The 24586-nt window shown below is 39.4% G+C and overlaps 1 protein-coding gene across 8 annotated transcripts in view; it reads left to right on the top strand.

Moving 5' to 3' along the window:
- The window catches only part of ARID1B (AT-rich interaction domain 1B), a 434025-nt gene that overhangs the window by 93116 nt on the left and 316323 nt on the right, over positions 1-24586 (top strand). For 6 of the 8 annotated variants that reach the window (XM_075862674.1, XM_075862679.1, XM_075862675.1 and 3 more), the window contains exon 3: positions 10374-10520. The exons of the other annotated variants lie outside the window; for them this stretch is intronic. In XM_075862674.1, the coding sequence (XP_075718789.1) occupies positions 10374-10520 (147 nt within the window). The remainder of the gene's footprint in view (positions 1-10373; positions 10521-24586) is intronic. 8 annotated transcript variants of the gene reach the window in all.

Genomic DNA, 24586 nt, shown 5'->3' with positions numbered 1-24586 from the left:
TATTATATAAGCCCAATTTCAAACATGATTTTTAATACCGAAATGTTGGCCTACTGAAAAGTATGTACAGTATATGCACTCAATACTTGGTCGGGGCTCCTTTGGCATGAACTCTTGCAGCGTGGCATGGAGGCGATCAGCCTGTGGCACTTCTGAGGTGTGATGGAAGCCCAGGTTGCTTTGATATCGGCCTTCAGCGCGTTTATCTTCCTCTTGACAATACTCATCTCTATGCGGTTTAGGTCAGGCGACTTTGCTGGCCAATCAAGCACAGTGATACTGCGGTTATTAAACCAGGTATTGGTACATTTATTAGTGTGGGCAGGCGCTAAGTCCTGCTGGAAAATTAAATCATAAAGCTTGTCAGCAGAGGGAAGCACGAAGTGCTCTAAAATTTCCTGGTAGACGACTGCGCTGACTCTGGACTTGATATAACACAGTGGACCAACACCAGCAGATGACATGGCTCCCCAAGCTATAACTGACTGTAGAAACTTCACACTGGACCGCAAGCAACTTGGATTGAGTGCCTCTCCACTCTTCCAGACTCTGGGACCTTGATTTCCAAATGAAATGCAAAATCTGGGCGTTTTTACTTGTTTTACTAGCTGGGCGTTGTGAATAGAAGTGTATGATGCTGACGAATCAGCATCATCCACTTCTCTTCGTTACCACCCAGCTTCTGGCAGTTCACAGACACCCAGTGTGTCCTCGCGAGATCACGCTGTGACGTCACTCACTTCCTCCCACAGGAACTTCATCGCGTCGGATGAGCGAGGACACGCTGTGTGTCTGTGAACTGCCAGAAGCTGGGTGGTAACTAAAAGAAGTGGATGATGCTGATTCGTCAGCATCATACACTTCTATTCACAACGCCCAGCTAGTAAAACAAGTAAAAACGCCCAGATGTACACACTCAATACACGCCCAGTTGGACATAAGAAAGGCTCATTTGCATAAATATAAAAATGGTCATAACTTAGCCAAAAATGCTCGTTTTTGAAAAAAAACAAAAAACTTTACTGTTATCTACATTGCAGCGCCGATCTGCTGCAATAGGAGATAGGGGTTTGAAAATCTGGTGACAGAGCCTCTTTAAGTTGTTTTTTTTATCAATGTAATGTACAGCATAAGTATTGTATAACAAGTTGAACACTGTTTGTTCCCTTAAGTGGACTTTATCATGGTTATGCCCCTGATCGCTCTTGAAATTAGCAGTTATTCAAAATAAGATTTATACTTTAAGACGACAAGCAGCTCTGCAACGCTAAACAGGGTGCAAGATGGCCTTTTGTTCATTAAGAGAGGGTCTTTTTATCAATGTTGTTTTTTTGTCTACTTTTTCTCTATATGTCAATTATCCAAGGTCATTGGTGAACTTACATAAAAATATTTTCCTTCCTTTTTTTTGTATGTGCAGAAGCTGATTCCTGGTTGTTCACATAATTCGCCTTCATGTAACTTGTTAGTAGTTTTTCAAAGCATCCTTCTAAGTTGCCCTCCGTGTATTTCTGCAGCCTGCTAATCACATGGTAATCACAGTTGCTTTTGCAAGTCTTCTCTTTTTCACTCTTTCTTGTAACTCCCAAAGCTCTCTCCTTTTAATCTTGCGTTCACCACTCATGTTCAGTCATGAGGTTACAAAGCTGACATTGCTGTCTCAGTAGAGGTTATCTCTTTAGATTCCCTGAAAATATCCCTTTGGCATTTCCAGTTTGGCATCTGGCTCTCTCCGGGAAAAGACCAAGCTACCCCTCCCTTCTCTCTTTCAAGAACAGTGCTGTATTCTCCATCCCGCCAGGGGGGGGGGGGGGATTTTTAGTCTTGTTGGTGCTGACAATTTCACCCTGCCACTGTTGTCCATGTTTTGGTTTCTTAATGCTGCAAGGGCATAATACATCTATCATTGGCCTCTGAAAAATATGGTTATACTTATATAATATGACATATGTGAACTTCAAAACTGTTCTATACGGTAGCTCATTCTATGCAGTTTATAAATATTTTTTTGTACAATGCAACCTTTTATTTTGGATATAGAGCTTCCTTGCTATGTGTCTACTGTACTGCGTCACATTACCATGTATTCGTATGGACTTTTTAAGTTGTTATAGTAATATTTGATTCTGTATCTAAGCAGTATTGATGATTTTTGCCATATGAAACATCTATTGGACAAGGGATAATGCAATCGTCAAAGGTAAAAGGGTTTCTTTTCGGGATAGACATAGGTGGGATGTTGCTAGAATTTATTGGTTGGCTTTAATTTGTCAGCTCCGCTTTCTAAAGGAGGCTGCGTAGAGTCAAGAAGAAACAAAATGGCGTGGAGCTTTTCTATTGCCGCTACCACTTTGTTTTCGCAATTGGCGAATGTCATCCGTCTGGTCACCACCAATCAGAAATTAGTGGCGTATCCTAATGATATGCCACCAATATCTCTACTGAGACACCCCCTTTAACATGTTTGATGTTGCATTAGATATATTTGCATTGTGATATATATGTAATCTTGATAAGAATATACTGTATATTGTAGAACTTATTTAAATAAATTATTTTTAAATCTGTGACTAAAACATAATGTTATCTTCCCAACCTAATCTTTAAACCTATTGAATATTTCAGCCATGATGTTTTTAACCGCTTATTTATTTGCAATATGTCTGTGCAGTTTAGGCTCTTTAGAAATCACTTTTCCCTTTACATTCAGTGTGTATCCCAACAAATTCTGCGATGTACGCGCCAATGTAAAGTATGCCATGCAATGGCATACGCCAGCCACAGAGCTCATGTAAAAAAAAAAATCAAGACCTACATATACCGCGTGGTTATCCTTTGTTGTGTTTTCTTGGTTGGGAAAGTACAGCAGTCTGCTTTTCTATACCTTCTACAAATGGCATACTGTATACCTGACCAGCAGATGCAAAAAGGACATATTTTTGGCGTCTGCCGGATTCATAGGACTCTATAGATACGTTCAGCGTACGCTGAAATTACACATCAAATATGGTGTAGACAGAGCCTTGTGTAAATACCCAGCCTTGTTTATTTTACATGTTTTAAGTTGAGCATATGCATTTCTTTTTGTTTCCAGTTTTATTTATATATATATATTCTGTATCTGTCGCTTTCATGTCAGGTATATGGTGCCCTCCGTGACATGTTAAACTAGAAGAAAGTGTGTAATTGGGGCCTCCAACCCAAGTCTATAATTATACACTACTGCATTAACTCTGTACACTGTTGGCTGATAGCAAATGAGGACACCTTTTACTGTCAATTCAAGCGCCACCGTGCAGAATATATAACAAAAATTAGCTTTAATGGAATGACCTGCAGCAAAAAAGGTAAGTTCCAGACCCTGAAAAAGGAGTAAGCGCTTGAAAAAGCAGTAATTTCTGATTGCCTGTGTAATGCTGAAAGAAGGGGCGAAACACACGAGCACCGTGTTAAAATGCTTTTACCATGCCTGCCCTTTCTTTCTAGTCAGGTCAAAGCCATTTAATTTATCACTTTCTTCAATAGTAAAAAGATGGCACAGTTTCATAGATAATTTACCATTTTCATACGTGAGACTAAAGTAAACCTGAAGTGGGGGAATAGACGGAATGAATTGGCTTGTTAGGAATAAAGGTGGGAAAAGAAATAATTTTGATGGCAAGATTTCACAAGACTGTTGTGAGGAGGCATGACCGCATTGGATGGATCATTATAAAACCAACTTTAATAAGGTTATAGATAGTCCTCTTAGGATGTTAGTTAATGGCCAGTTTGGGGCTGATTGAAGCTCAGAATTCAGTCCGCATCTGCGGTTTCATTACGTTACTAATAACGTTATCTATTCATTTGGGTGGTTTCTGTTGCAATTTAGGATTCAATGGTAAAGCACATAAAGGTTGAAGTTTGAGCAAATGTGAAACCTTCCAAACATTAGGCAGTATACTAAAATTTCTACTGTTCTCTTCTCTGTTCTTTATCTGCTTTTGTTCTATGTGTATCCTCTGCCCTATTGACTTCACATTTTTGGATTTTGCCACATGACTAATTTGTTTCCTATGTCATAGATTCAACATACTTCCCAGCATATTGTGGAGAATAAATATATTCACGTAACCTCCTATCCTTGTGGACCTGGTCTTCTGCCACCCCCCCCCCCCCCCTCCATGCATTAGGCTTTTTCATGGGAAGCAATTGAATCCATAAAATCAACTTAAATTGTATTTACTGAGCACTTTCTTTATAGAACTGTGCTTTCGGGTTCTCCACTGAAACGCGACTGTATTCTGCCAAAGTATATAGTAACTCTTCGTGCGGGAATTTGTGTTTCTCACTCCCGCAATGTATTTGATCTATCATGTCCATGTACGCCTACCTTGCTGTAGGAGTGGCTAGTCCTTGGAGGCATAGCAGGTACAGACTAGGACTATGGGAGTAAGATACCAAAGACTAACTGACATGTAGAGAAGTGAGAGGTTGTCTTCTGTTGGACTTTAAAGGCCCATTATTGTGCCATTGTGACTCCCTGATAAGCTATTTAAAGAGAACCTTTCACCTGCCCATACATATGCATCATGTAATGGGCAGGGCTGCACAAACCTTGGGGCACTTTACATTTTTCTCCTACCCTCCTTCGTTATTTAGATATCGGTGCCATTATAGTTGGCGCCCAATATTAAAATAACCCCCCCCGGAACTGTAACATCGCTGTGACACTGTCCAATCAGCTACGGACGGTGCCACAGCAGGAGCTGGAGAGCGAATGCACTCTCACTCACTCTTCAGCTCTCGGCCAAGAGTTGGAGAGAGCAGAGCCTGTGCGCATGTGCAGTTTGGAGCTATGTGCGTGCACGCTCTCTCACTCACTCTTCAGCTCGCAGCAGACAAAGACAAGACTGTTCTCTCTCCTGAGAGATTACAGTCTTGTCCTTGTCTGCCGAGAGCTGAAAAGTGAGAGCATGCGCGCGCATAGATACGATGTGCGCATGCGCGCGCACAGGCTCTCCTCTCTCCAGCTCTTGGCCGAGAGTTGAAGAGTCAGTGAGAACGCATGCGCTCACCGCTCCGAGCTGCGCGCACATGCTGGCTTCTCTCTAGCTTTTGCTCTGGCACTGTCTGTAGATGATTGGACAGTGTCCCAGCGATGCTACACGCCCCCTTGCCTAAACAAGCCCCATTGACCGTTCAGGGGGTTATTTAAATATTGGGCACCAAATATAACGGCACCGATATCTAGAGAACGGAGGAGGGTAGGAGAAAAACGTAAAGTGCCCCTGGGTTTGGTGTAGCCCTGCCCATTACATACTGCACATGTATGGGCAGGTGAATGGTTCTCTTTAAGAGACAAACTTAACACAAACTTTTCTGGCAACATTAAATATGTTGTCTCATGAAGACAAACCCTTTTAAAAAAGAAGCTGGCGCGGTGATCAGTTGATCGCCCCAGGTCGGACTTCTCTGACACCCGTTTAAAAGAACTGTTATTGACGCAAAAGCATCAAACAGGGACACATGTATATAATTGGTCATCCATGTATTGCATGTACTCACTAGGTCCACCAGAACGGCCGCTGCTCTTGTAATGTGGCTCTTCATTCTGGCGCACAGAGCATGTGGATGTCTGAGAGGGACCACCCTCTAATAGGGCATATGGACAGGGATTGTAGTGGTGAGACAGCCTCTATAAGGAGTAAGTTAGGGAATTGTACATTTTTTGAAATTGCTGACTGCCAGTGGAGTCCATGTGTGTACTGATGGGGCTGCACTCAATCTGTTAAATGGTATGTTACAACCAAACTTTTTAATAATGCACTAATTCAGCTGAAATGAAGAAATCTTTCATATAGTTTAAAGTAACCATGGAGACACAAGTCTGTGTAGGAGCTGTAGACCTAAAATGGTAGGAGATTTTCAATCAAAACTATTTGCAAAGTCCTGCGTAGGAGCTTTACAGAAAAGGCTTTGGAATTGTTTGGTTGCCTGAGCATCAGTACAGCCTGATCTATTGGCTAAATCTCCCAACGTCCACTTTAACCCCTTAATGACCACCCTTTTTTAGACTTCATGACCAAGCCATTTTTTTTTATAACATAGCTGTATAAGGTCTTGTTTTTTGTTGGACAAGTTGTATTTTTAATAGCACCATTTTGGGGTACATATAATTTATTGATTCGACTTGTATTAACTTTTTTTTTGGGGGGGGGGGGGGGAATCGAAAAAAAACCCAGCAGTTTCGCCACACTTTTTTGCTTTCTAAATTTAAGCTGTTTACCGTGTGGTATAAATAACATAACTTTATTCACCGGGTCGTTATGATTGTGGCAATACTAAATTTATACTGTTTTCCTATGTTTCACTACTATTACACAGTAAAAACAAATTTTTTTTTATTTGTATTTTTTTCTTTTCATTTGTTTTTGTGATGCCATATTTTAGGAGCCATAACTTATTTTTTATTTTTCTGCCGATGCAGCTGTATGAGGGCTTTTTTTTTTTTGCGGGGCAACTTGTACTTTTTATTGGTACCATTTTGGAGTACATGGGGCTTTTTGATCTTTTTTTATCAAATGTTTTTTTTTAAGGCAGGATGAACACAGAACAGCATTTCTGTCATTGTTTTTTTTTGTTTTATCTTTACAGCATTCATTGTGTGTGTTAAATAGCTTTATAGGTGGGGTTGTTACGGACGCAGCGATACCAAATGTGTGTAATTTTTCAAACTTTTCTGTTTTTTTCATAGTAAAGCATTTTGTAATGGGAAAAAGTGGGTGTTTAATTTTTGTTTTTACTTGGGATTTTTATTTATTTATTATAAACTTTTAACTTTTTTTTTTTTCTAGTCCCACTAGGGGACTTTACTGTGTGATCATCTGATCACTTTTAGGGTATGTGCACACACACTAATTACGTCCGTAATTGACGGACGTATTTCGGCCGCAAGTACCGGACCGAACACACTGCAGGGAGCCGGGCTCCTAACATCATAGTTATGTACGATGCTAGGAGTCCCTGCCTCGCTGCAGGACAACTGTCCCGTACTGAAAACATGATTACAGTACGGGACAGTTGTCCTGCAGCGAGGCAGGGACTCCTAGCATCGTACATAAGTATGATGCTAGGAGCCCGGCTCCCTGCAGTGTGTTCGGTCCGGTACTTGCGGCCGAAATACGTCCGTCAATTACGGACGTAATTAGTGTGTGTGCACATACCCTTATAATGCACTGCAATACTTCTGTATTTCAGTGTATTACTGCCTGCCAGTATAAAACTGACAGGCACATGTTAGGCGCCTCTAACATGACCTAACAGGCATCAACGAGAGGCAGACCCGGGGGCCTTTAAGCCCCCGGATGCCATAGAAGCCACCAACATTGACATGGGGTGAGAGCGGGAGCTCCCCTCACTCTAAAATCACTCGGATGCAACGCTCGCTATTGAGCGCCACTTCTGAGGGGTTAAACGAGCAGGATCGATACTGATATTGATTCCGCCCGCTCGAGTAGGTCTGCTTCCTACCCTCAGCTACACCCGGTAGCTGAGAACAGGGAGATTTAACTGCTCCTGGCGGTGTTTATTTACAGCGCCGTTAAAAGGCTACTGCATCGAAATAAAGCCCGTTAGTGGCCGTTGTAAAAACACCTATGGGAGGTTAAACTTCTGGAGACGACTATGCCAGTAACACTGGAGGTACCCAAGAATTAATGTCATTTACCATATGAGAAAATGCAATAGTTTAATCTCATACACCTCATTTCATAGACCACAGTCGCATTATTTCCCATTTAAGAAGTTTCTGTACAATAGTAACAACTTAATAATGTTTGATTCTGCTAAGATTATTGAGGTATCCTTAACTGCCATTTATGTATCTAGTTCAGCTGCAAAGAGGTTACACTAAAACACCTGGTGAATAAAAAAGATGTACAGTAGTCCGCTATATTTAGTTTTAACCACTTGGGAATAGCGTGCCTAATCTGTTTTGTCTCCATTTGCCTTTTTCTCTCTCTACTAAAAATCATTTGTCACTCAAGTAAAGCCAACAAAATGAGCACAAAAACAACATATTCAGACATTAATGAAAAGATGTTTAATGTTCTGTCAGAGTATTACAGTCTATTTAACACTGGTTTAAGTGTTATCCTAACTGCCTAAAATAATACCGCAGAGCTGCTACTGAAATGTGATCTATCAAAACCAAACATATGGGCACAAGGCAATGAATGAAGTGTGTTTCTCAAGCATATGGGTGTTCTTGCATATAAAAATGTCTGCGGCTTTAATGGCAATAGGCATTCATTAAAAACTGATAATCTATGGGAAACGCACACACACACTAAAATTGCCGCGTAAATATAAAACTTATTAGGATTTCAGAAGTGTCTACATGTTGAAATTGTTACTGTAGATTGAACTGCGGAAGCAAGTGGGTAGGTAATTTTGATCTCTTTTTAGAATATTTATATTGTACATTGGCTAGGAAGGGGGATATGCTTGAAATATACATTTAATGTAAATATAGATTTGTTGCTAAGCAACCAAAAGCCTTGGTCTCTCAGAACATTCAAAATTAATTGTGAGAAGCGTGTAGTATATAGAGTGGTGTTTTTCTTGATTGTGATATACATAAATCAGATCGGATCGATATTTATGTCCACCTCAACATACCCATTGCTGGTTTTCAGGAAATACCCCCCCCCCCCCCCCAGTAAATTTTGGTTTGTTGTTTTATGCTTCGTTCACATCTGCGTCGGGGTTCCTTGGTTCCGTTTGACCTTTCCATCAGGGGAACCCATGAACAAAAAACACAGCTTTCCGTTTGCTTTACCATTGATTTTAATCGTAACGCTTCTGTTGTGAATGGTTTCCGTTTGTCTCTGTTCCGTAAGGTTTGAGTTTTTTTGGTGGAATCAATAGCGTATTCCGCCCAAATAACTGAAACCTTAGGGTACGGAGACAAGCGGAAACCTTTAGCAATGGAAGCATTACCATTGAAATCAATGGTAATGCAAACGGAAAGCTGTGGTTTTTGTTCATGGGTTCCCCCGACGGAAAGGTCAGACAGAACCCATTAACGGGACCCCCGACGTAGATGTGAATGAAGCCTAATACTCTTACTACCCAGAATCATTTTAATCTTTATCAATTGTGACAAAATTGGAACAATGTTTATACATTGGTGAACCAGTAGCATGCTTATTGGGGTACCCTTTTTTTCTGCACTATGTAACATCATATTAAACATGACCATTTTGTCATTATAGAAAGGGTTTCTCTACTGTAAGAGCAGTATGACTATGGAACTCCCTGCCATACGTTGATGTCATGGTGAATTCATATAGAATAAAGATTTTGAAAGGAGTCTGTATGCCTATCTTGAAAAAAAATAAAATATTGTACGTTTTTTATAGGTACTAGATGGGGCGGGGGGGGGGGGGGGGGTCATTCCAGGGAATTACATTTTCTACCAACTTTAACCAGGCTGCATAGAAACATCTTGTGTTAATACAATTTTAGTTCTTCATGCTCTGGGCTGTCCCAAGTGATGTAGAGAACACAGTTATGCATCCGAGGCCTTCGCCAAAAGGGAATAAATTCTTTCTTACCTCACACATATTGATACGTATTCATGGAAACTCTTAATATTAAAAGGATATTTTTGGAACTGTGCTTTTTTTTTTAAACATTCTGCCACTGTTATGACTCCTATGAGGAAATTTCCTTTGTACTAATTGGTTAAAAGCTTGAATGCTGCTTTGTTTAAATATTCCATTTTGGTGGTTGTCATTCAACCATTGATCCATACTCTCCAGTCACCCATATGGCACCGGCCCAATTATATATGCTCCGTTTAAAATTGGAAAGAAATTTGTTATAATAAGTGTAGTACTTTACATAATTTCAGTCTATTATTTTACTATTATAATACTGCATTTGAGGTGGTCTTTGATCCTTTTACAGGGTACCGCACTAATCTGAATTGTATGTTCCAAAGTTCAGCACATCAAGTTCTAACACTTTATAATATACATTGTGTAAAAATTCTGCTCCTTAGAGTGGCCACAAAATGTTCATACCAACAAAATTATATTTTGGTAATACTGAAAATGTTCACACTTGTGTGATGAGTGATGAGAATACTAGAACTTCCAGCTCTTTTAAACACTATTCTAAAACTAATTTGAGCATCATAATATAATCGCTCATTCAGGGGAGTGTTTTGCTAGAATTTGGTATTGCATACAATTCTGACACCTTATGAAATATTACTGACAGAATGCAAGTGAATATCTTCTGCACCACCTCTAGTCTGAATAAGCCTTAATGGTTTGAGTCCATTTAACAAGACTCACGTGTACTTTGCTTGGCTCTTCTAACAGATGCCGCCTCAGTACGGTCAGCAAGGTGTAAGTGGCTACTGCCAACAAGGCCAACAGCCATATTACAACCAGCAGTCACAGCCTCCGTATCCGCAGTCCCAGGGTCAGTACATGTCGCAGACTCCGCAGTGGTACCAGTCCCAGCAGGTAAGTACAACAGCTCCCTTTCTCTTCCCCAATTGCTATGTTCTGTTTTTTTGTTTTTTTTAATTACCCTAGTGCAAAGCACTAGAAATGAAGACTACTTCCAGTATATCCCTTTACATAGCAACTAGATGCCTTACAGCTTACCCCCAATACATTGTGATGCCCCATATCAACTAAATAGCTATTCTGTCCTTCTTAATTCCTCATCCAAATTGACATTCCACATGCTACATAGCTGAACAGAAAATGTCCTGTTCTAAAATATGGTGCATGCCACTAAGCAGTGCCAGGGGTTGCTTGCCACGATTTTAAACATAGAAAAGTGATGGAAAACATTAATAAAGTAATTGTAATTGATGCCTTTTGAAAGCGAAGCCTTTTTCTGTTGAGAAAAATCGCAACATTATAAATGTGTTTTGTAAGTCTTTCAAAGGACATCATGGATCAGATAGAATCAGATAAAAGTGGCTTTGTGATCAGCTAGGCCATCATATCTCCAGCGTGCTTTAGAAAACTGAATTTCACTTTCCAGGTTATATAATAATTTTTGAATTCTAAGTGTTATGCAACTCACAAGATATGGATACATTAAAGGGGTTGTCTGAGATATAAAAAAAAACTCGCCCCCCGGCACAGCGTCCGATTTTTTTTTTTGAAGGTGCCCGATACTGTAACTCATTGTAATTGTCAACTGATGGGGCTGAGCTGCCATAAAAGGGAAGGCTTATGAACGAGTGGCGCGGTTTCTAGAAAAAATAAATAAAAGCGGTCCTTTATTTAAACCAATGAACCAGGGTATCCGAGAAGTTGGTGGCATCCTTGATCTCTGTACTGGAGAATTGGAAGATAAAGTAGTGATCGGATATGGGGACATGGGTTGTCTTCACCAGACATCCCAATTAAAGCGTACTGCGCATACTGGTCTTGATATTCACAATAAATATATGCCATGTATGTAAGAGAAGAATCCAACTTATACGACGTTTACATATGGATGTATTTTCTGATTTACGGTAGTTTCTGTTCTGTCAGCTGCTAAACTAAAATGTGGGCTTGGGAGGTTGAAAGACCCAGTACAGTAAGCTAATCAGTTTTTAGAAAGTTCAATTAGAGTTAATATGCAATGTCAGGGTTTTTGAGCTCTACGTGACAACATGAGGTAGCATCTGTCAACTCTTGTTCATTTCGGTTCTAGTCTGTTAGTGGAAATTCCAGCCAGCTACATTTAGATTGTCTTCCTTTTGATATTAGAAGAAATGGTTTAATCTTTTGTAAATGCTTACTTGAATTTGCCTAAATGGAACATGAGCCCTTTTAAACTATGGTCTGTCATTTCCTTTAACAGGTATGGTTATATATGTTTATTTATTTTATTTTTTGAACCAAAATATTTTACAGCTTCAGCCTGAGTTTATACGTTAGTCCATTTGCATGCTTTGCTGCAATTTTTGCAGAATCTCAGCAAATCGATGCCATTTTCCACAGTTTAGCGAAAATCTGGCAAGGAACGCTAATTCGTGTGAGACGTGTGAACCCAGCATAACAGAAATTTATTAATTTAAATTGGTCCCCCCAACTTTAGTAAATCTTGCAGTAGAATATCATTGCAACGCCCATACAATAAAGGCACTTCCAACAAATCTGTACGTTTTTTTCCATCTCTTTCTACGGAGACATGTACTGGTGACACAGAAGTATGTACATGTAACATGGGGTTGCTGGAGTGGTTCCCCGTCCATTCAATGACACATGCTACAGACTCTGCTCAGCAAATCTGCTGTACTACTTTTCTCAAAGGACTTGCTCACTTCTCAGGAGGCAAACTCTTTCTCATCTTCGCATAGGCCTGCGTCACATGTCCCAGCCTCTGGTTCACCACTTCTACATCTTTATCCTCTGCCTCAATGCAGAGTGACTATCTCACTTCTGTTGGTGACAAAGTCCCAGTCTTACTACTGCAAAGACAAAGAGCGACTAGGTTTAGCACCTAATGTGGTTCACATGCTTTCTCCATAAATGGCACCAATTTTTTGTCCTTTTATGGGTCTTCCTCTGTACACTCCTGCCAGCGTGGTTGCGCATCAGCGTCACCACACTGTCTCCTGTCCGCACCAGGCTCTTCCCGGTCCTAGCTAGTCCTCCATACCTCCCCTGACACGGTCTCCCAGAAGCCTCTCATTCCTTTGGTAAGTGACAACACTGCGCACATGACAGAGCCGCAGGGCATTGCGGCCTGCCTTTAACGAACCTGTAAGGCAGAATAATATACATAAACCGTATAACTCAACAACATATATACATATCAGGAATCCAATAAACACCTGAACAGTCTAGGAGCAAAGTATTGCAGTTTTCTGAAAGTGTCAGGCAACCATCCAAAAAACGATTCGCTAACAGTCCATAGGCTGTAAAAGGGGGTATTCAGTTCACCCTTCTTAAATCCAAACTTCCTCAACATTGTGTCCTGAATTGATATGAACCCAAGTTTTTAAGCCAAGATTACTACCCAGGCATATCCACTACCTTTAGGCCAAAATTGCAGGAATGGCTTTCAACTCATCAACTGCTTAATCTACAAGTGTTAAGTTAATGCATATTTTGCTGCCTCCTGTAAAGAACTGTGTACGTCAGTAAACAATTTAACATAATTTTAATAATAATGTGTTCACATTTGCGTTCGGTTTCCATTGATGGGTTCCGTCAGATCTTTCCGTCGGAGGAACCCATCAACGGAAAGGCAAATGGAAACCATAGCTTCCATTTGCATTACCATTGAATTCCATGGTAATGCTTCCGTTGCTAATGGCTTCCGTTTATCATCTTTCCGGAAGGTTTCAGTTTTTTTGACTGAATCAATAGCGCAGTCGACAGAAAGGTCTGACGGAAACCAAACACTGTGAAAATGGGAACATGCTCTTAAATGGAGATGCATAGATGATTACTGTGGAGTGAAGTATTCAAGAAAAGGCAAACACAAACACGCATCAGACTTGTCTGGGGTTCCCTTATGTTATGCGCTCGTAAGTGCTGTATGAAATGGTCATTGGACAACATAACTGAAGGCTTCCTATTTGGCACCGATTGCATCAACCCGGTCAGTAAAAAAAGACAAATTTGTATGTATAGTTTTCTCCCAGTAAATTGCTAAAAACATCCGTTTGTATCATTATTTTAGTTGTTGCCGCTGGTCAGCAGTGTAGGAACATAAGGCAGTGAATGAGTTACAAGACTGTCATGAAGCTGATGGTCTTGTAAATTAATTGTTTGTATTGATTAGCTAAAATCAGATAAAACACTCCATATGACATTAACATGGATCCTATTTTGTGGTGAAATCAGCTGGTGTGATGAAAAATATGTTGGCAAAAATATTCAATTTGATTATTTTTATTTAGTTTTCTGTTTTGTGAGTTATGGATAATGGATTATTGGGCAATTCTAAAGTAAATGTAATCTTGAATCTAAAACCTACGAGTCTGTTGGCTGGCCAATAAGAAATAATCAAAGTCCGTAATTCTTACGTACTCGAGCATATTGTCAACTTCATGGTTAACAACTTTCCAGCTATGGTCATCATGCGAAGACTTGATTCCTGATGTAACACTAGGTTATGATTTGTGTGCCGGTTCCACTACAGCTAAGTATTAACACTATTATTTTTTAATTTGATAAATCATGATGACATACAAAGTTTTGAGAACTTGTGACAAATAGCACATTGATATAATTATCTTGTAATTGTCTAATCTGCCCTGACTGAAACATAAAAATATTAATGATAATAAAAACTGATGTATCACTATGCAACATCTAAAACTCTGAAAGCCATGTTAAACTTGACCTGATAGATTATTTCACTCCAAAATGTTACTATTTCATTTGGGTAGCTTACAGCAGTAGAGGAAACGCCTGACTGGCTGCAGCTTTCCCCAGAAAAAAAAAATCATACTTTTGCGGGAGGGTGCTGGGCAATGATCGCTGTGGCAGCTGCTTTTTGTACGGGGTTTTCTGAGACAACCCCTTTTAAAGAGGTGTTCCTAGAATCGTCAATTACCACCACTGGGACCCCATCAATCATGAGAACGGGGGTCCCGAACCCCCTGTTTCTCATCACTGCACTCCCAGGAGTGATGAGGATTGAATAGAGCGGTGGCCGAGCATGCTCACAGCGATCCTTTCAATGTCTTTGGAAACATCCGAGCACTTTTTCTTGACACCGTTATTCCGATAGAATTTTAAATGGGGTGACAGCGCGCATGCTTGACTGCTGCTCTATTCAATGTCCTCACTGCATGTGGTGCACTTGCGATCGGTAGGGCCCCAAGCAATCAGACAATTATCACCTATACTGAAGATAGGCGATAATTGTTGATTCTACCTCCTGTAAGTCCATAGATGCTTGCATGGCGTTTCAATTTCAAGACGTAGTGTCAATGTTCCTCGACGAGATGTGCCCTACTTTCTGTGTTCATTTAATTGGTCATATGTACTTGTTCTATATGTGTTATAAACACCTGCGTTTGTTGAAAAAAAGAAATCGAGGCACTCACTGACTGTGGCAATGAATTCCTTTATCAAGATCTTTTGGTCTATTCAATGTGGAATAGGAACCATTTTGATTTGTCTCTTCAAAGCAGACAAAAATAAAATTAATGTAAATGTCCATCTTTTATTAAAAGTATTTTTTTCTGGTCTAATTCTGTGCTGAAGAATTTCTTAATATACCATATCTTTATAGAGGTCATATATGTGGTACAGAAATGCTAGATTTAAATAAAAAAATCTGACTGCCTGAAGCCGTCAATTAGAATTTACTGCTTGTTTTATTCTGTAATATGTATGAATTGCATACAGTAAGCGCCTAAGCACCCTCTAGTGGCAGCTGTGGGCAGCCAGAATTGTATTATTGGACTCCTCTAACAAAGATTTGCAGCTCTGTATAAATAAATATATAAACAAATGGAGCTCTGACCACTATAAGGTTGGAGTCACATGGCCACTAAATCTAAACTTAAATTCCACTAATGAAACTTTTCAAGAAATGCACCTTTTTTGGCGTTTTTTTGCTGTGGAATTTACGGTTTCGGATTATGCTGCAGATTTCAGTATGGAATTTCAATAGCATTAACCCCTTGACACACCAGGACGTGGCGGTACGTCATGGTGCGGGTGTTAAAGTATAGCGTGAGTTCACACTCTGAGCCTGCTCCATACGCTGCGGGAATCCGCTGCGTATTACTGCGGACACCTCGTACGCACAGCCGGGAACGGAGATAGCTCTGATCCTGGCTGTTTAATCACTTGGATGCTGCGGTCAATAGCGACCGTGGCATTTAAGCCTTTAGAAAGAGAGGGGCGGCCCCCTCCAACAGCCAATCGATTGGTTGTCATGGCAGCCCAGGCCTAATTAAGGCCCTCGGTCTGCCGCCTTTCTGCCTCTGTTAAGCCCCGTCTCTGGCAGGGCTTAACAGGAGCCTTTAAAAATGACAATGCATTGCGATACATTGGTATTGCAGTGTATAGAACCAGTGATCTGATGATCGGTGGTTAAAATCCCCTGGGGGGACTAATGAAAAGTGTTTAAAAGAGACGTTACATTTTTTTCCCATTTATCTCTCTAAAGTAATGTAAAAATTAAAAAAAATAAACATAATTGGTATCACTGCGTAAAAGCCCAAATATTACAATATAGCCTTATTTAAATCGCACAGTGAAAAACTAAAATGCCAGAATCGCTGTTCTTCGCGCTATAAAAATTGTAGTAAGTGATCAAAAAATCATATGTTCCAAGAAATGGTAACAATGAACACTACAGCTCGTCCCGCAAAAAGTAAGCCCCCACTCCAAAAAAAGAATACGGCGACACAAAAATTGACAAATAGTTTCTTTTTTGTAAAAGTTGAAAACATTAAAGGCTATGTACACCTTTTGAAAAATGCTTTTTTTTTTTTTTTTTTTTTTTTTTTTTTTAATAAAAAGTTTGGTGGAACTTATGTCATTTTACTTTTTATTAAAAATTATTTTTACTTCTTGAGATACAGCTGCTTTGTGTCCTGTATACAGAGCAACTGCATCCTGCGCAGAAACCTGTATCTGTCATGTCAGCGGCACTGACCGGTGCAGTGACAGCAGGAGACACTAAAGATCACATCTAGCTTTATAAAAAGCTATATAAATTTGGTATTGCCGTAGTTGTATTGACCATCACAATAAAGTTGTTTTCGTTTTTACCGCACGGTGAAAGACTTAAAAACGAAGCCCGAAATTTTTTTTCACCCCAATTCCACCCCACGAAAAAAAAAAACATTTTCCCAGTACATTATATGGTACTTTAAAATAGTGCCAATAGAAATTACAACTCCTCCCACAAAAAATAAGCCTTCACACCACTCCATTGACGGAAAAGTTATGGCTCTTGGAAGGTGGGGAGTGAAAAGCCCATAAACAAAAATATGGCTTGGACTTCAAGGGGTTAAAGCCTGTGAAGAAAATCTGCATCCAAAATCCGCAACACAGATTTTTCTGTAATAAAAATACGCATCTTTTATGCCATGTGTGAATCCAGCTGAAAGGTATATTAAGAAATTAATCGGCACAGAATACATAAGATTTAATTAAAAAAATGTTGAAGTCATGATTTGAAATCTTTAGTTTTGTTATTAATGTGGTTGTGGATTGTTAATGTGTACATTTTTTATCTAAACATACTTTAGTGTTATATAAGTGTACAAAGATGTTTATTATTAAGCTAGATGCAATAATTAGCCGAATCATAACCGCAAAGTCTTCCTAATTAATCGGTCGAAATGGAAAAACCACAATTCTGCTAGGCCTTGAGCCTCAATGTGTTTCCATTTTGTAGTATTGTTTTTTTGTAGGTCTCAAGTGTTTCTTGCTATTTAAATCACAGAAGGTTAATTAAAACAGCGCCACACTCTGCATTTGCCAGGGAATATTAACCTCACCGTGCATGTGTTAAATCACTGAAGTGATAGAATTGCATTTACTTGATAAGATTTTGCAGCAAGAGCAAAGACAAGGCCATTTATAGTTCAGTGCCATTAATTGCTTAGCATTTAGATATTAGCACAGGAGTCTATTAATTAACGTGATAATAAAACTATTGGAATGTAGGCCGGTGAAATGATTTGGTTTTAGTGGACCCATGGAGCTTGCCAGCGAGAGTTAAATGGATTTTCCCTTTCCCTCCTGATCATAAACTCTTAGAACACATTTTTCTTTTAATGAGACCTGATGCTAAGGATTGTATAGGACCCATGTGACATTCTCCTGGGTTGTGTTATGATTGTGTGTGTGTGGAGCAATATACAAAACTGCTGGTTTTTGTTCTATTATTAGTGTCACATAGTGGATCATTGCTGACACTTTTGTCAAAAGTGATTAATATTATGGAAAGATGTGCAACAGAGCAAGAGAATTGCATTCATTTAAGGGGCAATTTAAATGTTTCTCTAGTTCGTTCGCCTAGTTTAAAAGCACACTAAAGTTATAAACCAAAGTAAACTATAGACACACCGATTAGCCAAAACATTAAAATCACCGGCCTAATATTGTGTAGGTCCCCGTCATGCTGCCCAAACAGCTCTGACACGTTAAGTCCTGTAAGTTGTGAAGTGGGGCCTCCATCAATCTACTTTTTTCCAGCACATCCCACTGATGCCTGCTCGTTGAGATCTGGGAAATTTGGAGGCAACACACTTCTCATGTTCCTCAACCTATTCCTGAACAATTTTTGCAGTGTAGCAGGGTGCATTATCCTCATTTTTTCTCCTTTGTGATGTTACAATACAAAATGTTAGGGTAAAATAGATTTCTTAGAGCCTGTGCACAAGGCAAACCATGGGCACTCACAGTGAACGGAAACGTACTTGGTCCCCATTGCAGCCAAAAAGGCGCTCTTTGTGTCATATGGTGCCTTGGAGATGCATCGTATGCTAATCTAGAAGCAATGTTTCTATGGGAGAATACTTAATATGGCATACTTTGCAAAAAAGAAAAAGGGAAGACGGTGCTCCTCTAAGGTAATAACGTAGGGGTTTAGTAACGATGAGGTAGTGAATCTAAAAGTGACTCCCCTTTTTAAGTTGTGCGGATACATCGGCACAACTCCACTTTCATGCATATTGAGTAGTTTGACTCTGGGGTACACAATCTGCAGGCCTCTGGAGTAGACACCAGGTGCCAGCTCTAAAGCAATGCTTCTCCCGTTGTCTCTAGTAAATTGGTAGGAGTGAGGGGAAAAAAAGGACTCCTTTTCGTTGGGTGCTCTTGTGTTGGTAGTAATTTGTGCCCTCTGTCAGCGAAGAAAACTTAAATTTTGCTCTAAAACGGATCTGGTAGAATTATTTTATTACTGAATAAGAGACACACAACACATTTCAACCTCGCACAAGGTCTTCGTCATGCACTAAAAACTCTTTCAAGTGGTGTCCATAAATAACTTTGCATAATCAGTGACGTCAGGGTCAAATGGTATTGGTAAAAGTTCAAAAGGGGGAGTGATAAAAAAAAAAGTCATACGTTTGTTTAAAACAATTCATATATACAAGGATGAGTTGTTCATACATAATACATCAGAATTTTTTAGAATATTGCTGACATTACATTTTAGGTTTAATTAAAAAATATCCCAACTGGCAGATGGGTTTATACAGTAGATTATAGGTATATGGCCACTCCTTGAAAAATATAGGGATCACAATGATTTTGTCACATCTAAAAAGTCAAACTTAGATTAAACCACACACAGAGAGACATCATAGAGTAAAAAGTGTCAAAATTCCAGAAATCGGCAAGATTCCACAAACAATTTAGTTCACATTACAGAAAGGCAATGGCACATGAATGACCTCAGCACAAACACAAATGGCAACAGAAACAAAAAATACCAACATAATCCATACCATACAAACAGACTAACACCAGCGAGAAAATACAACCAGAATCTATATCGGAGCACTACAATTGAAAAGCAGAAGCAAACCACTTCAAAACAAAAAGCTCTAACCAAAGATCATGACTATGAAGAAATCTATAATAAGGGTACAAAAAATAGAAAAGGGAAAACATACAAACTAGGGCAGGTTAGAACGATCACTGAAATCCCGGAACAATAGTTTCCATCCAACCCTAATCTACAAGCTCTTCTGCCCCATAGAGAATATAATATGCTTCCCATAGATTCCCCCCCCCCCCAGCACATATAGCTCTTTTGATTAGTACTTTTTTTCACCACTCATGACTCAATAGAAGGAATAAACTCCACCATTCATTGGGTAGGAACACCATATAAACAAACGTTCACCCAGGGGTTTCACCCCCTACCCAACATAATTCAACACCCCCTGCAAGATCCCGCAATCTTATCACCAAATATTTCCAACTGCTTCCAAACAACAAAGATTGACCCACATCCACAAAGAAAAAATAAAGACCCGTGGATGCAGAAGAGGTAAACACACAACCCACAAAAAAAACCCAGGAAGAACAGGACAACACACAAGCAAGAACGAACGCAAAAGCAAGTGGGAAATATATACATTTTTCATTTACACTCTAAAGGAAGAAGCAAAAACAAACTCCTTTCAAAAGGATTTTTTTTTTTTTTTACTTTTTTTTTTTACTTTTTTTTTTTGTGGGCCAAAATTGTAGCCGAAAACGCTTTTTCTGCAACCTATAGATTTCAATAGGAGGTCAGAGGCGGAACTGTGGCAAGAAAGCGCATGCCTTTTTGTTTTGTTTTTTTTACCGCAAAAAAACACTGCGGTGGTTTCTGCATCAAAATCAGTGTAAAAAAAACTCTGTAAGAACTGGGCCTTGTCCTTTTGCTTGACCCAGAAAACATATTTAGGTGCAGGAAAAGCTGCCATTTAACTATTTCATAAGAAAATTTCATTTTACATTCGAAGCGAGTTGATTCAACAAAGATATAAGTAAGACGAAACAACAAAAGAAAGATGCAAACATTTACCGGTTCAGGGAAAATCTAAATTTTACCCATTACATCACCGTGGAAATAATCTAGAAAGTACTTGAAACAGACACAACCGCTCTATTTGAGAGTGGGTTTAATGCATTTATTAAAAAAAGTCTTATGAAAAAGGTCTCGTGAATAAGAAAGAGAAAAAAAAACTTTGACTGTATCGAACCCAGTGACACCTTTCCTCTATCATTTGCCTAAAGTCCACAAAGACAAAATAAAACAAAAAACACCAGGACACCCAATAACATCAGACATAAACTCACTCACTTGCCAGCTATCCAATTACATAGATTTACATTTACAGAATCTCATTACCCAGCTTCTCTCTCATCTAAAAGACTCAACAAGTCTAATCAGGGACCTAATCTAGAACATAAACTGGGACTAGAAGGCACAAAATATTTTTTAGAACGGTACGGTGCTTTTTCATAAAGATCAATGATTTCCTTATAGAGGGCTTGAATTTTATTTTAACACGAAAGGTCTTTTAAATTTTAAAGAAAAATGAGTTCGCACCTAGCTATGCAAATTTATTTACAGGACGTTTCGAGTCTCTACATATTGAAAATGGTTGCATCTACAGGGAAAATATTGTTTACTATCGTCAATATATCGACAGGGCCTATGGAGGCGGCGATAAAGTTTGCTGCTACCCTGAATTTTAACAACTGGGGTCTAGAATTCACATTGTCCCTATCTAGGATGAGCATAGTCTTTTTAGACTGTGAAGTGTGTCCTGGTGGTGAATTTGGTGTTTTGATTATTTATTTCCAAAAGGTAAATACGAACAGCTTTTTAGACTTTAGAAGTGCACAATACAAAAAATGGACTAGAAATATTACCTCACAGCCAATACAGACAGATAAGAAAGAACTGTTCATCCACTAAATCATACATAAACCACACAAAAATGTTGAATCATCGTTTCAAACAGGCTACCCCAAAGATCTGATAAAAAAAAAATGCATTTAAAATAAATTTGGTTACAACACAGGAAGAATGATAATAGAAGATGAAATAACAAAAAACTTTTTTCAAGCAATTTTATCACGACATACAATGTTGGAAACTCCTTGATCAGGAACACACTAAACAAACATTGGGGAATACTTCCAAGGGCCTGTATACATCAGTGTTGCCCTTCCATTGAGGGGTTCCATTGAAGGTTTCCGTCGGTTAACCCCTCAACGGAAATGCGAACTGAAACCTTAGCTTCCGTTTCCCTCACCATTGAACTCAATGGTGACGGAAACCTAGCTAATGGTTTCTGTTTGTCACTGTTGTGACAGGGCTCCGTTGTTCTTGACGGAACCAATAGTGCAGTCGTCTGCGCTATTGATTTCAATGGTGAGGGAAACGGAAGCTGACGTTTCAGTTTGCCTTTCCGTTGAGGGGTTCCTCTCATGGAAAGCTCAGACTGAATCCCTCAACGGAAGCACAACACTGATGTGAACACAGCCTAAGCGATCCTATTCTAAATAAAGTGATCCCAAAGAGACAAAATATAACATTCAGACGAGGTAAAACAATTAAAAACATTATTGCACCTAACAGACTAAAATATGAACTGCCCTCCAGAACCCCTAGTCTATTCCCTATACTAATAGGCATCTACAAATTTTCCAAAAGGAAAAGTCTCTGCTGTATAAACATAAATGTGGGAAAAAAAGATCAGTAACGTCTAAGGAAACTTTTATGATAAAATCTTTCATGAACTGAAGTTCAGACTATGTGGTGTACCTGATAGAATGCAAATGTGGCATTCAATACATCGGGAGAAGAACCTAACCTTTACGTTGCAGGCTAAACAGTTGTAGTTTTAACACCAAAATAGTTTTGTTTTTTTAAAACAGTCTATCTAGAGACTTGTTGCAATATCACAACTCAAATTTTGCTAAAATTAAAATCTTCCCCATAGAACAAATCGATCTGAACAAACCTAATCACTCCGCTTTTTTAACTCCTTGATGAATACTGTATAGGGTTTTTACTGCGGCCACTCAGAGTAGCTCTTCTGAAGCGCCGCAATTTCACGGCGGCACTTCAAGAGATGTTTCCCAGGAATCGGGTACTCTGCTCCTGAAGCCCAGGCTTGCTAACAGCCTCGGGCTTCAGGGCAACGATCGGAGACCAATAGCAGTGGTCTCTGGCCATGTGAGCCCGTTTAACCCCTCAATAGCGACCGCCGCATCGAAATGTTTTTGATGGCAGCCGAAGGCTAAAAAAGGACACCAGGTCCTCTAGTGAATGACAGGCAATAATACACTGCAATACAGAAGTATTGCAGTGTATTATAAAAGCGATCCGATGATCACATAGTGTAAAGTCCCCGAGTGGGACTAAAAAAAAAAAAAAAAGTTTAGAATAAATAAAATTAAAAACCCCACTTTTACCCTTACAAAATGCTTTTATCATGGAAAAAACAAACAAAAAAAAGTTTACACACGTTTGCTATCACCGCGTCCGTAATGATCCCAAACATAAAATGATTACAATTTTTAACCCACACGGTGAACGCTGTAAAAAAATAATATAATAAACCATGCTAGAATTGCTGTTTTCTGTTCATCCTGCCTTAAGAAAACCCAACTAAAACTGATGAAAAAGTCCAATGTAATCTAAAATGGAATCAATAAAAACTACAAGTCGTCCCGCAAAAAAAAGCCCTCATATAGCTAATGTCAGCAGAAAAATAAAATATGGCAACACAAATAATTTTGAAAAAAAAGTGTTTTTATTGTATCAAAGTAGTAAAATCGTAACAACCTACTGAATAAAGTTATGTAACTTATACCACACGGTAAACGGTATAAATTTGAAGACGCAAAAAAAGAATTGCAAAATTTTAGTTTTTTTTTTTCCATTGCCCCAACAAAAAAGTTAATCAATAAATTTATATGCACCCGAAAATGGCGCTATTAAAAAATACAACTTGTCCAGCAAAGAACAAGTCCTTCTACAGCTATGTCGACAGAAAAATAATAATGTTATTGCTCTTTAAATGCGACGATGGAAAAACCTTAAAAATCGCTTGGTGGTTAAAGAGGCTCTGTCACCAGATTTTGCAACCCCTATCTGCTATTGCAGCAGATCGGCGCTGCAATGTAGATTACAGTAACGTTTTTATTTTTAAAAAACGAGCATTTTTGGCCAAGTTATGACCATTTTTGTAGTTATGCAAATGAGGCTTGCAAAAGTCCAAGTGGGTGTGTTTAAAAGTAAAAGTAAAAGTCCAAGTGGGCGTGTATTAGGTGCGTACATCGGGGCGTGTTTACTACTTTTACTAACTGGGCGCTCTGACGAGAAGTATCATCCACTTCTCTTCAGAACGCCCAGCTTCTGGCAGTGCAGACACAGCGTGTTCTCGAGAGATCACGCTGTGTCGTCACTCACAGGTCCTGCATCGTGTCAGACAAGCGGGGACACATCGGCACCAGAGGCTACAGATGATTCTGCAGCAGCATCGGCGTTTGCAGGTAAGTAGCTACATCGACTTACCTGCTAACGCCGATGCTGCTGCAGAATCAACTGTAGCCTCTGGTGCCGATGTGGCCGACACGATGCAGGACCTGGGGCAGGAAGTGAGTGACGACACAGCGTGATCTCTCGAGAACACGCTGTGTGTCTGCACTGCCAGAAGCTGGGCGTTCTGAAGAGAAGTGGATGATACTTCTCGTCAGAGCGCCCAGTTAGTAAAAGTAGTAAACACGCCCCGATGTACGCACATAATACACGCCCACTTGGACTTTTACTTTTAAACACACCCACTTGGACTTTTGCAAGCCTCATTTGCATAACTACAAAAATGGTCATAACTTGGCCAAAAATGCTCGTTTTTGAAAAATAAAAACGTTACTGTAATCTACATTGCAGCGCCTATCTGCTGCAATAGGAGATAGGGGCTGCAAAATCTGGTGACAGAGCCTCTTTAAGGTTTAAAATGCCTTTTGGTATTAAGGGGTTAAAAAATCAGGAATCATAATGGATCTTTAAGTTCCAATTTTTTTACCCCAAACGGTCTAAATGAAGATATAGAGACCGTCTAGTAAGTATTCTATTTTTT

This window comes from Rhinoderma darwinii, chromosome 4 (genome assembly GCF_050947455.1).
Source record: "Rhinoderma darwinii isolate aRhiDar2 chromosome 4, aRhiDar2.hap1, whole genome shotgun sequence".
NCBI lineage: Eukaryota > Metazoa > Chordata > Amphibia > Anura > Rhinodermatidae > Rhinoderma > Rhinoderma darwinii.
Note: the sequence above shows the minus strand (reverse complement) of the source record. Positions and strands in the feature narration are given on the sequence as shown.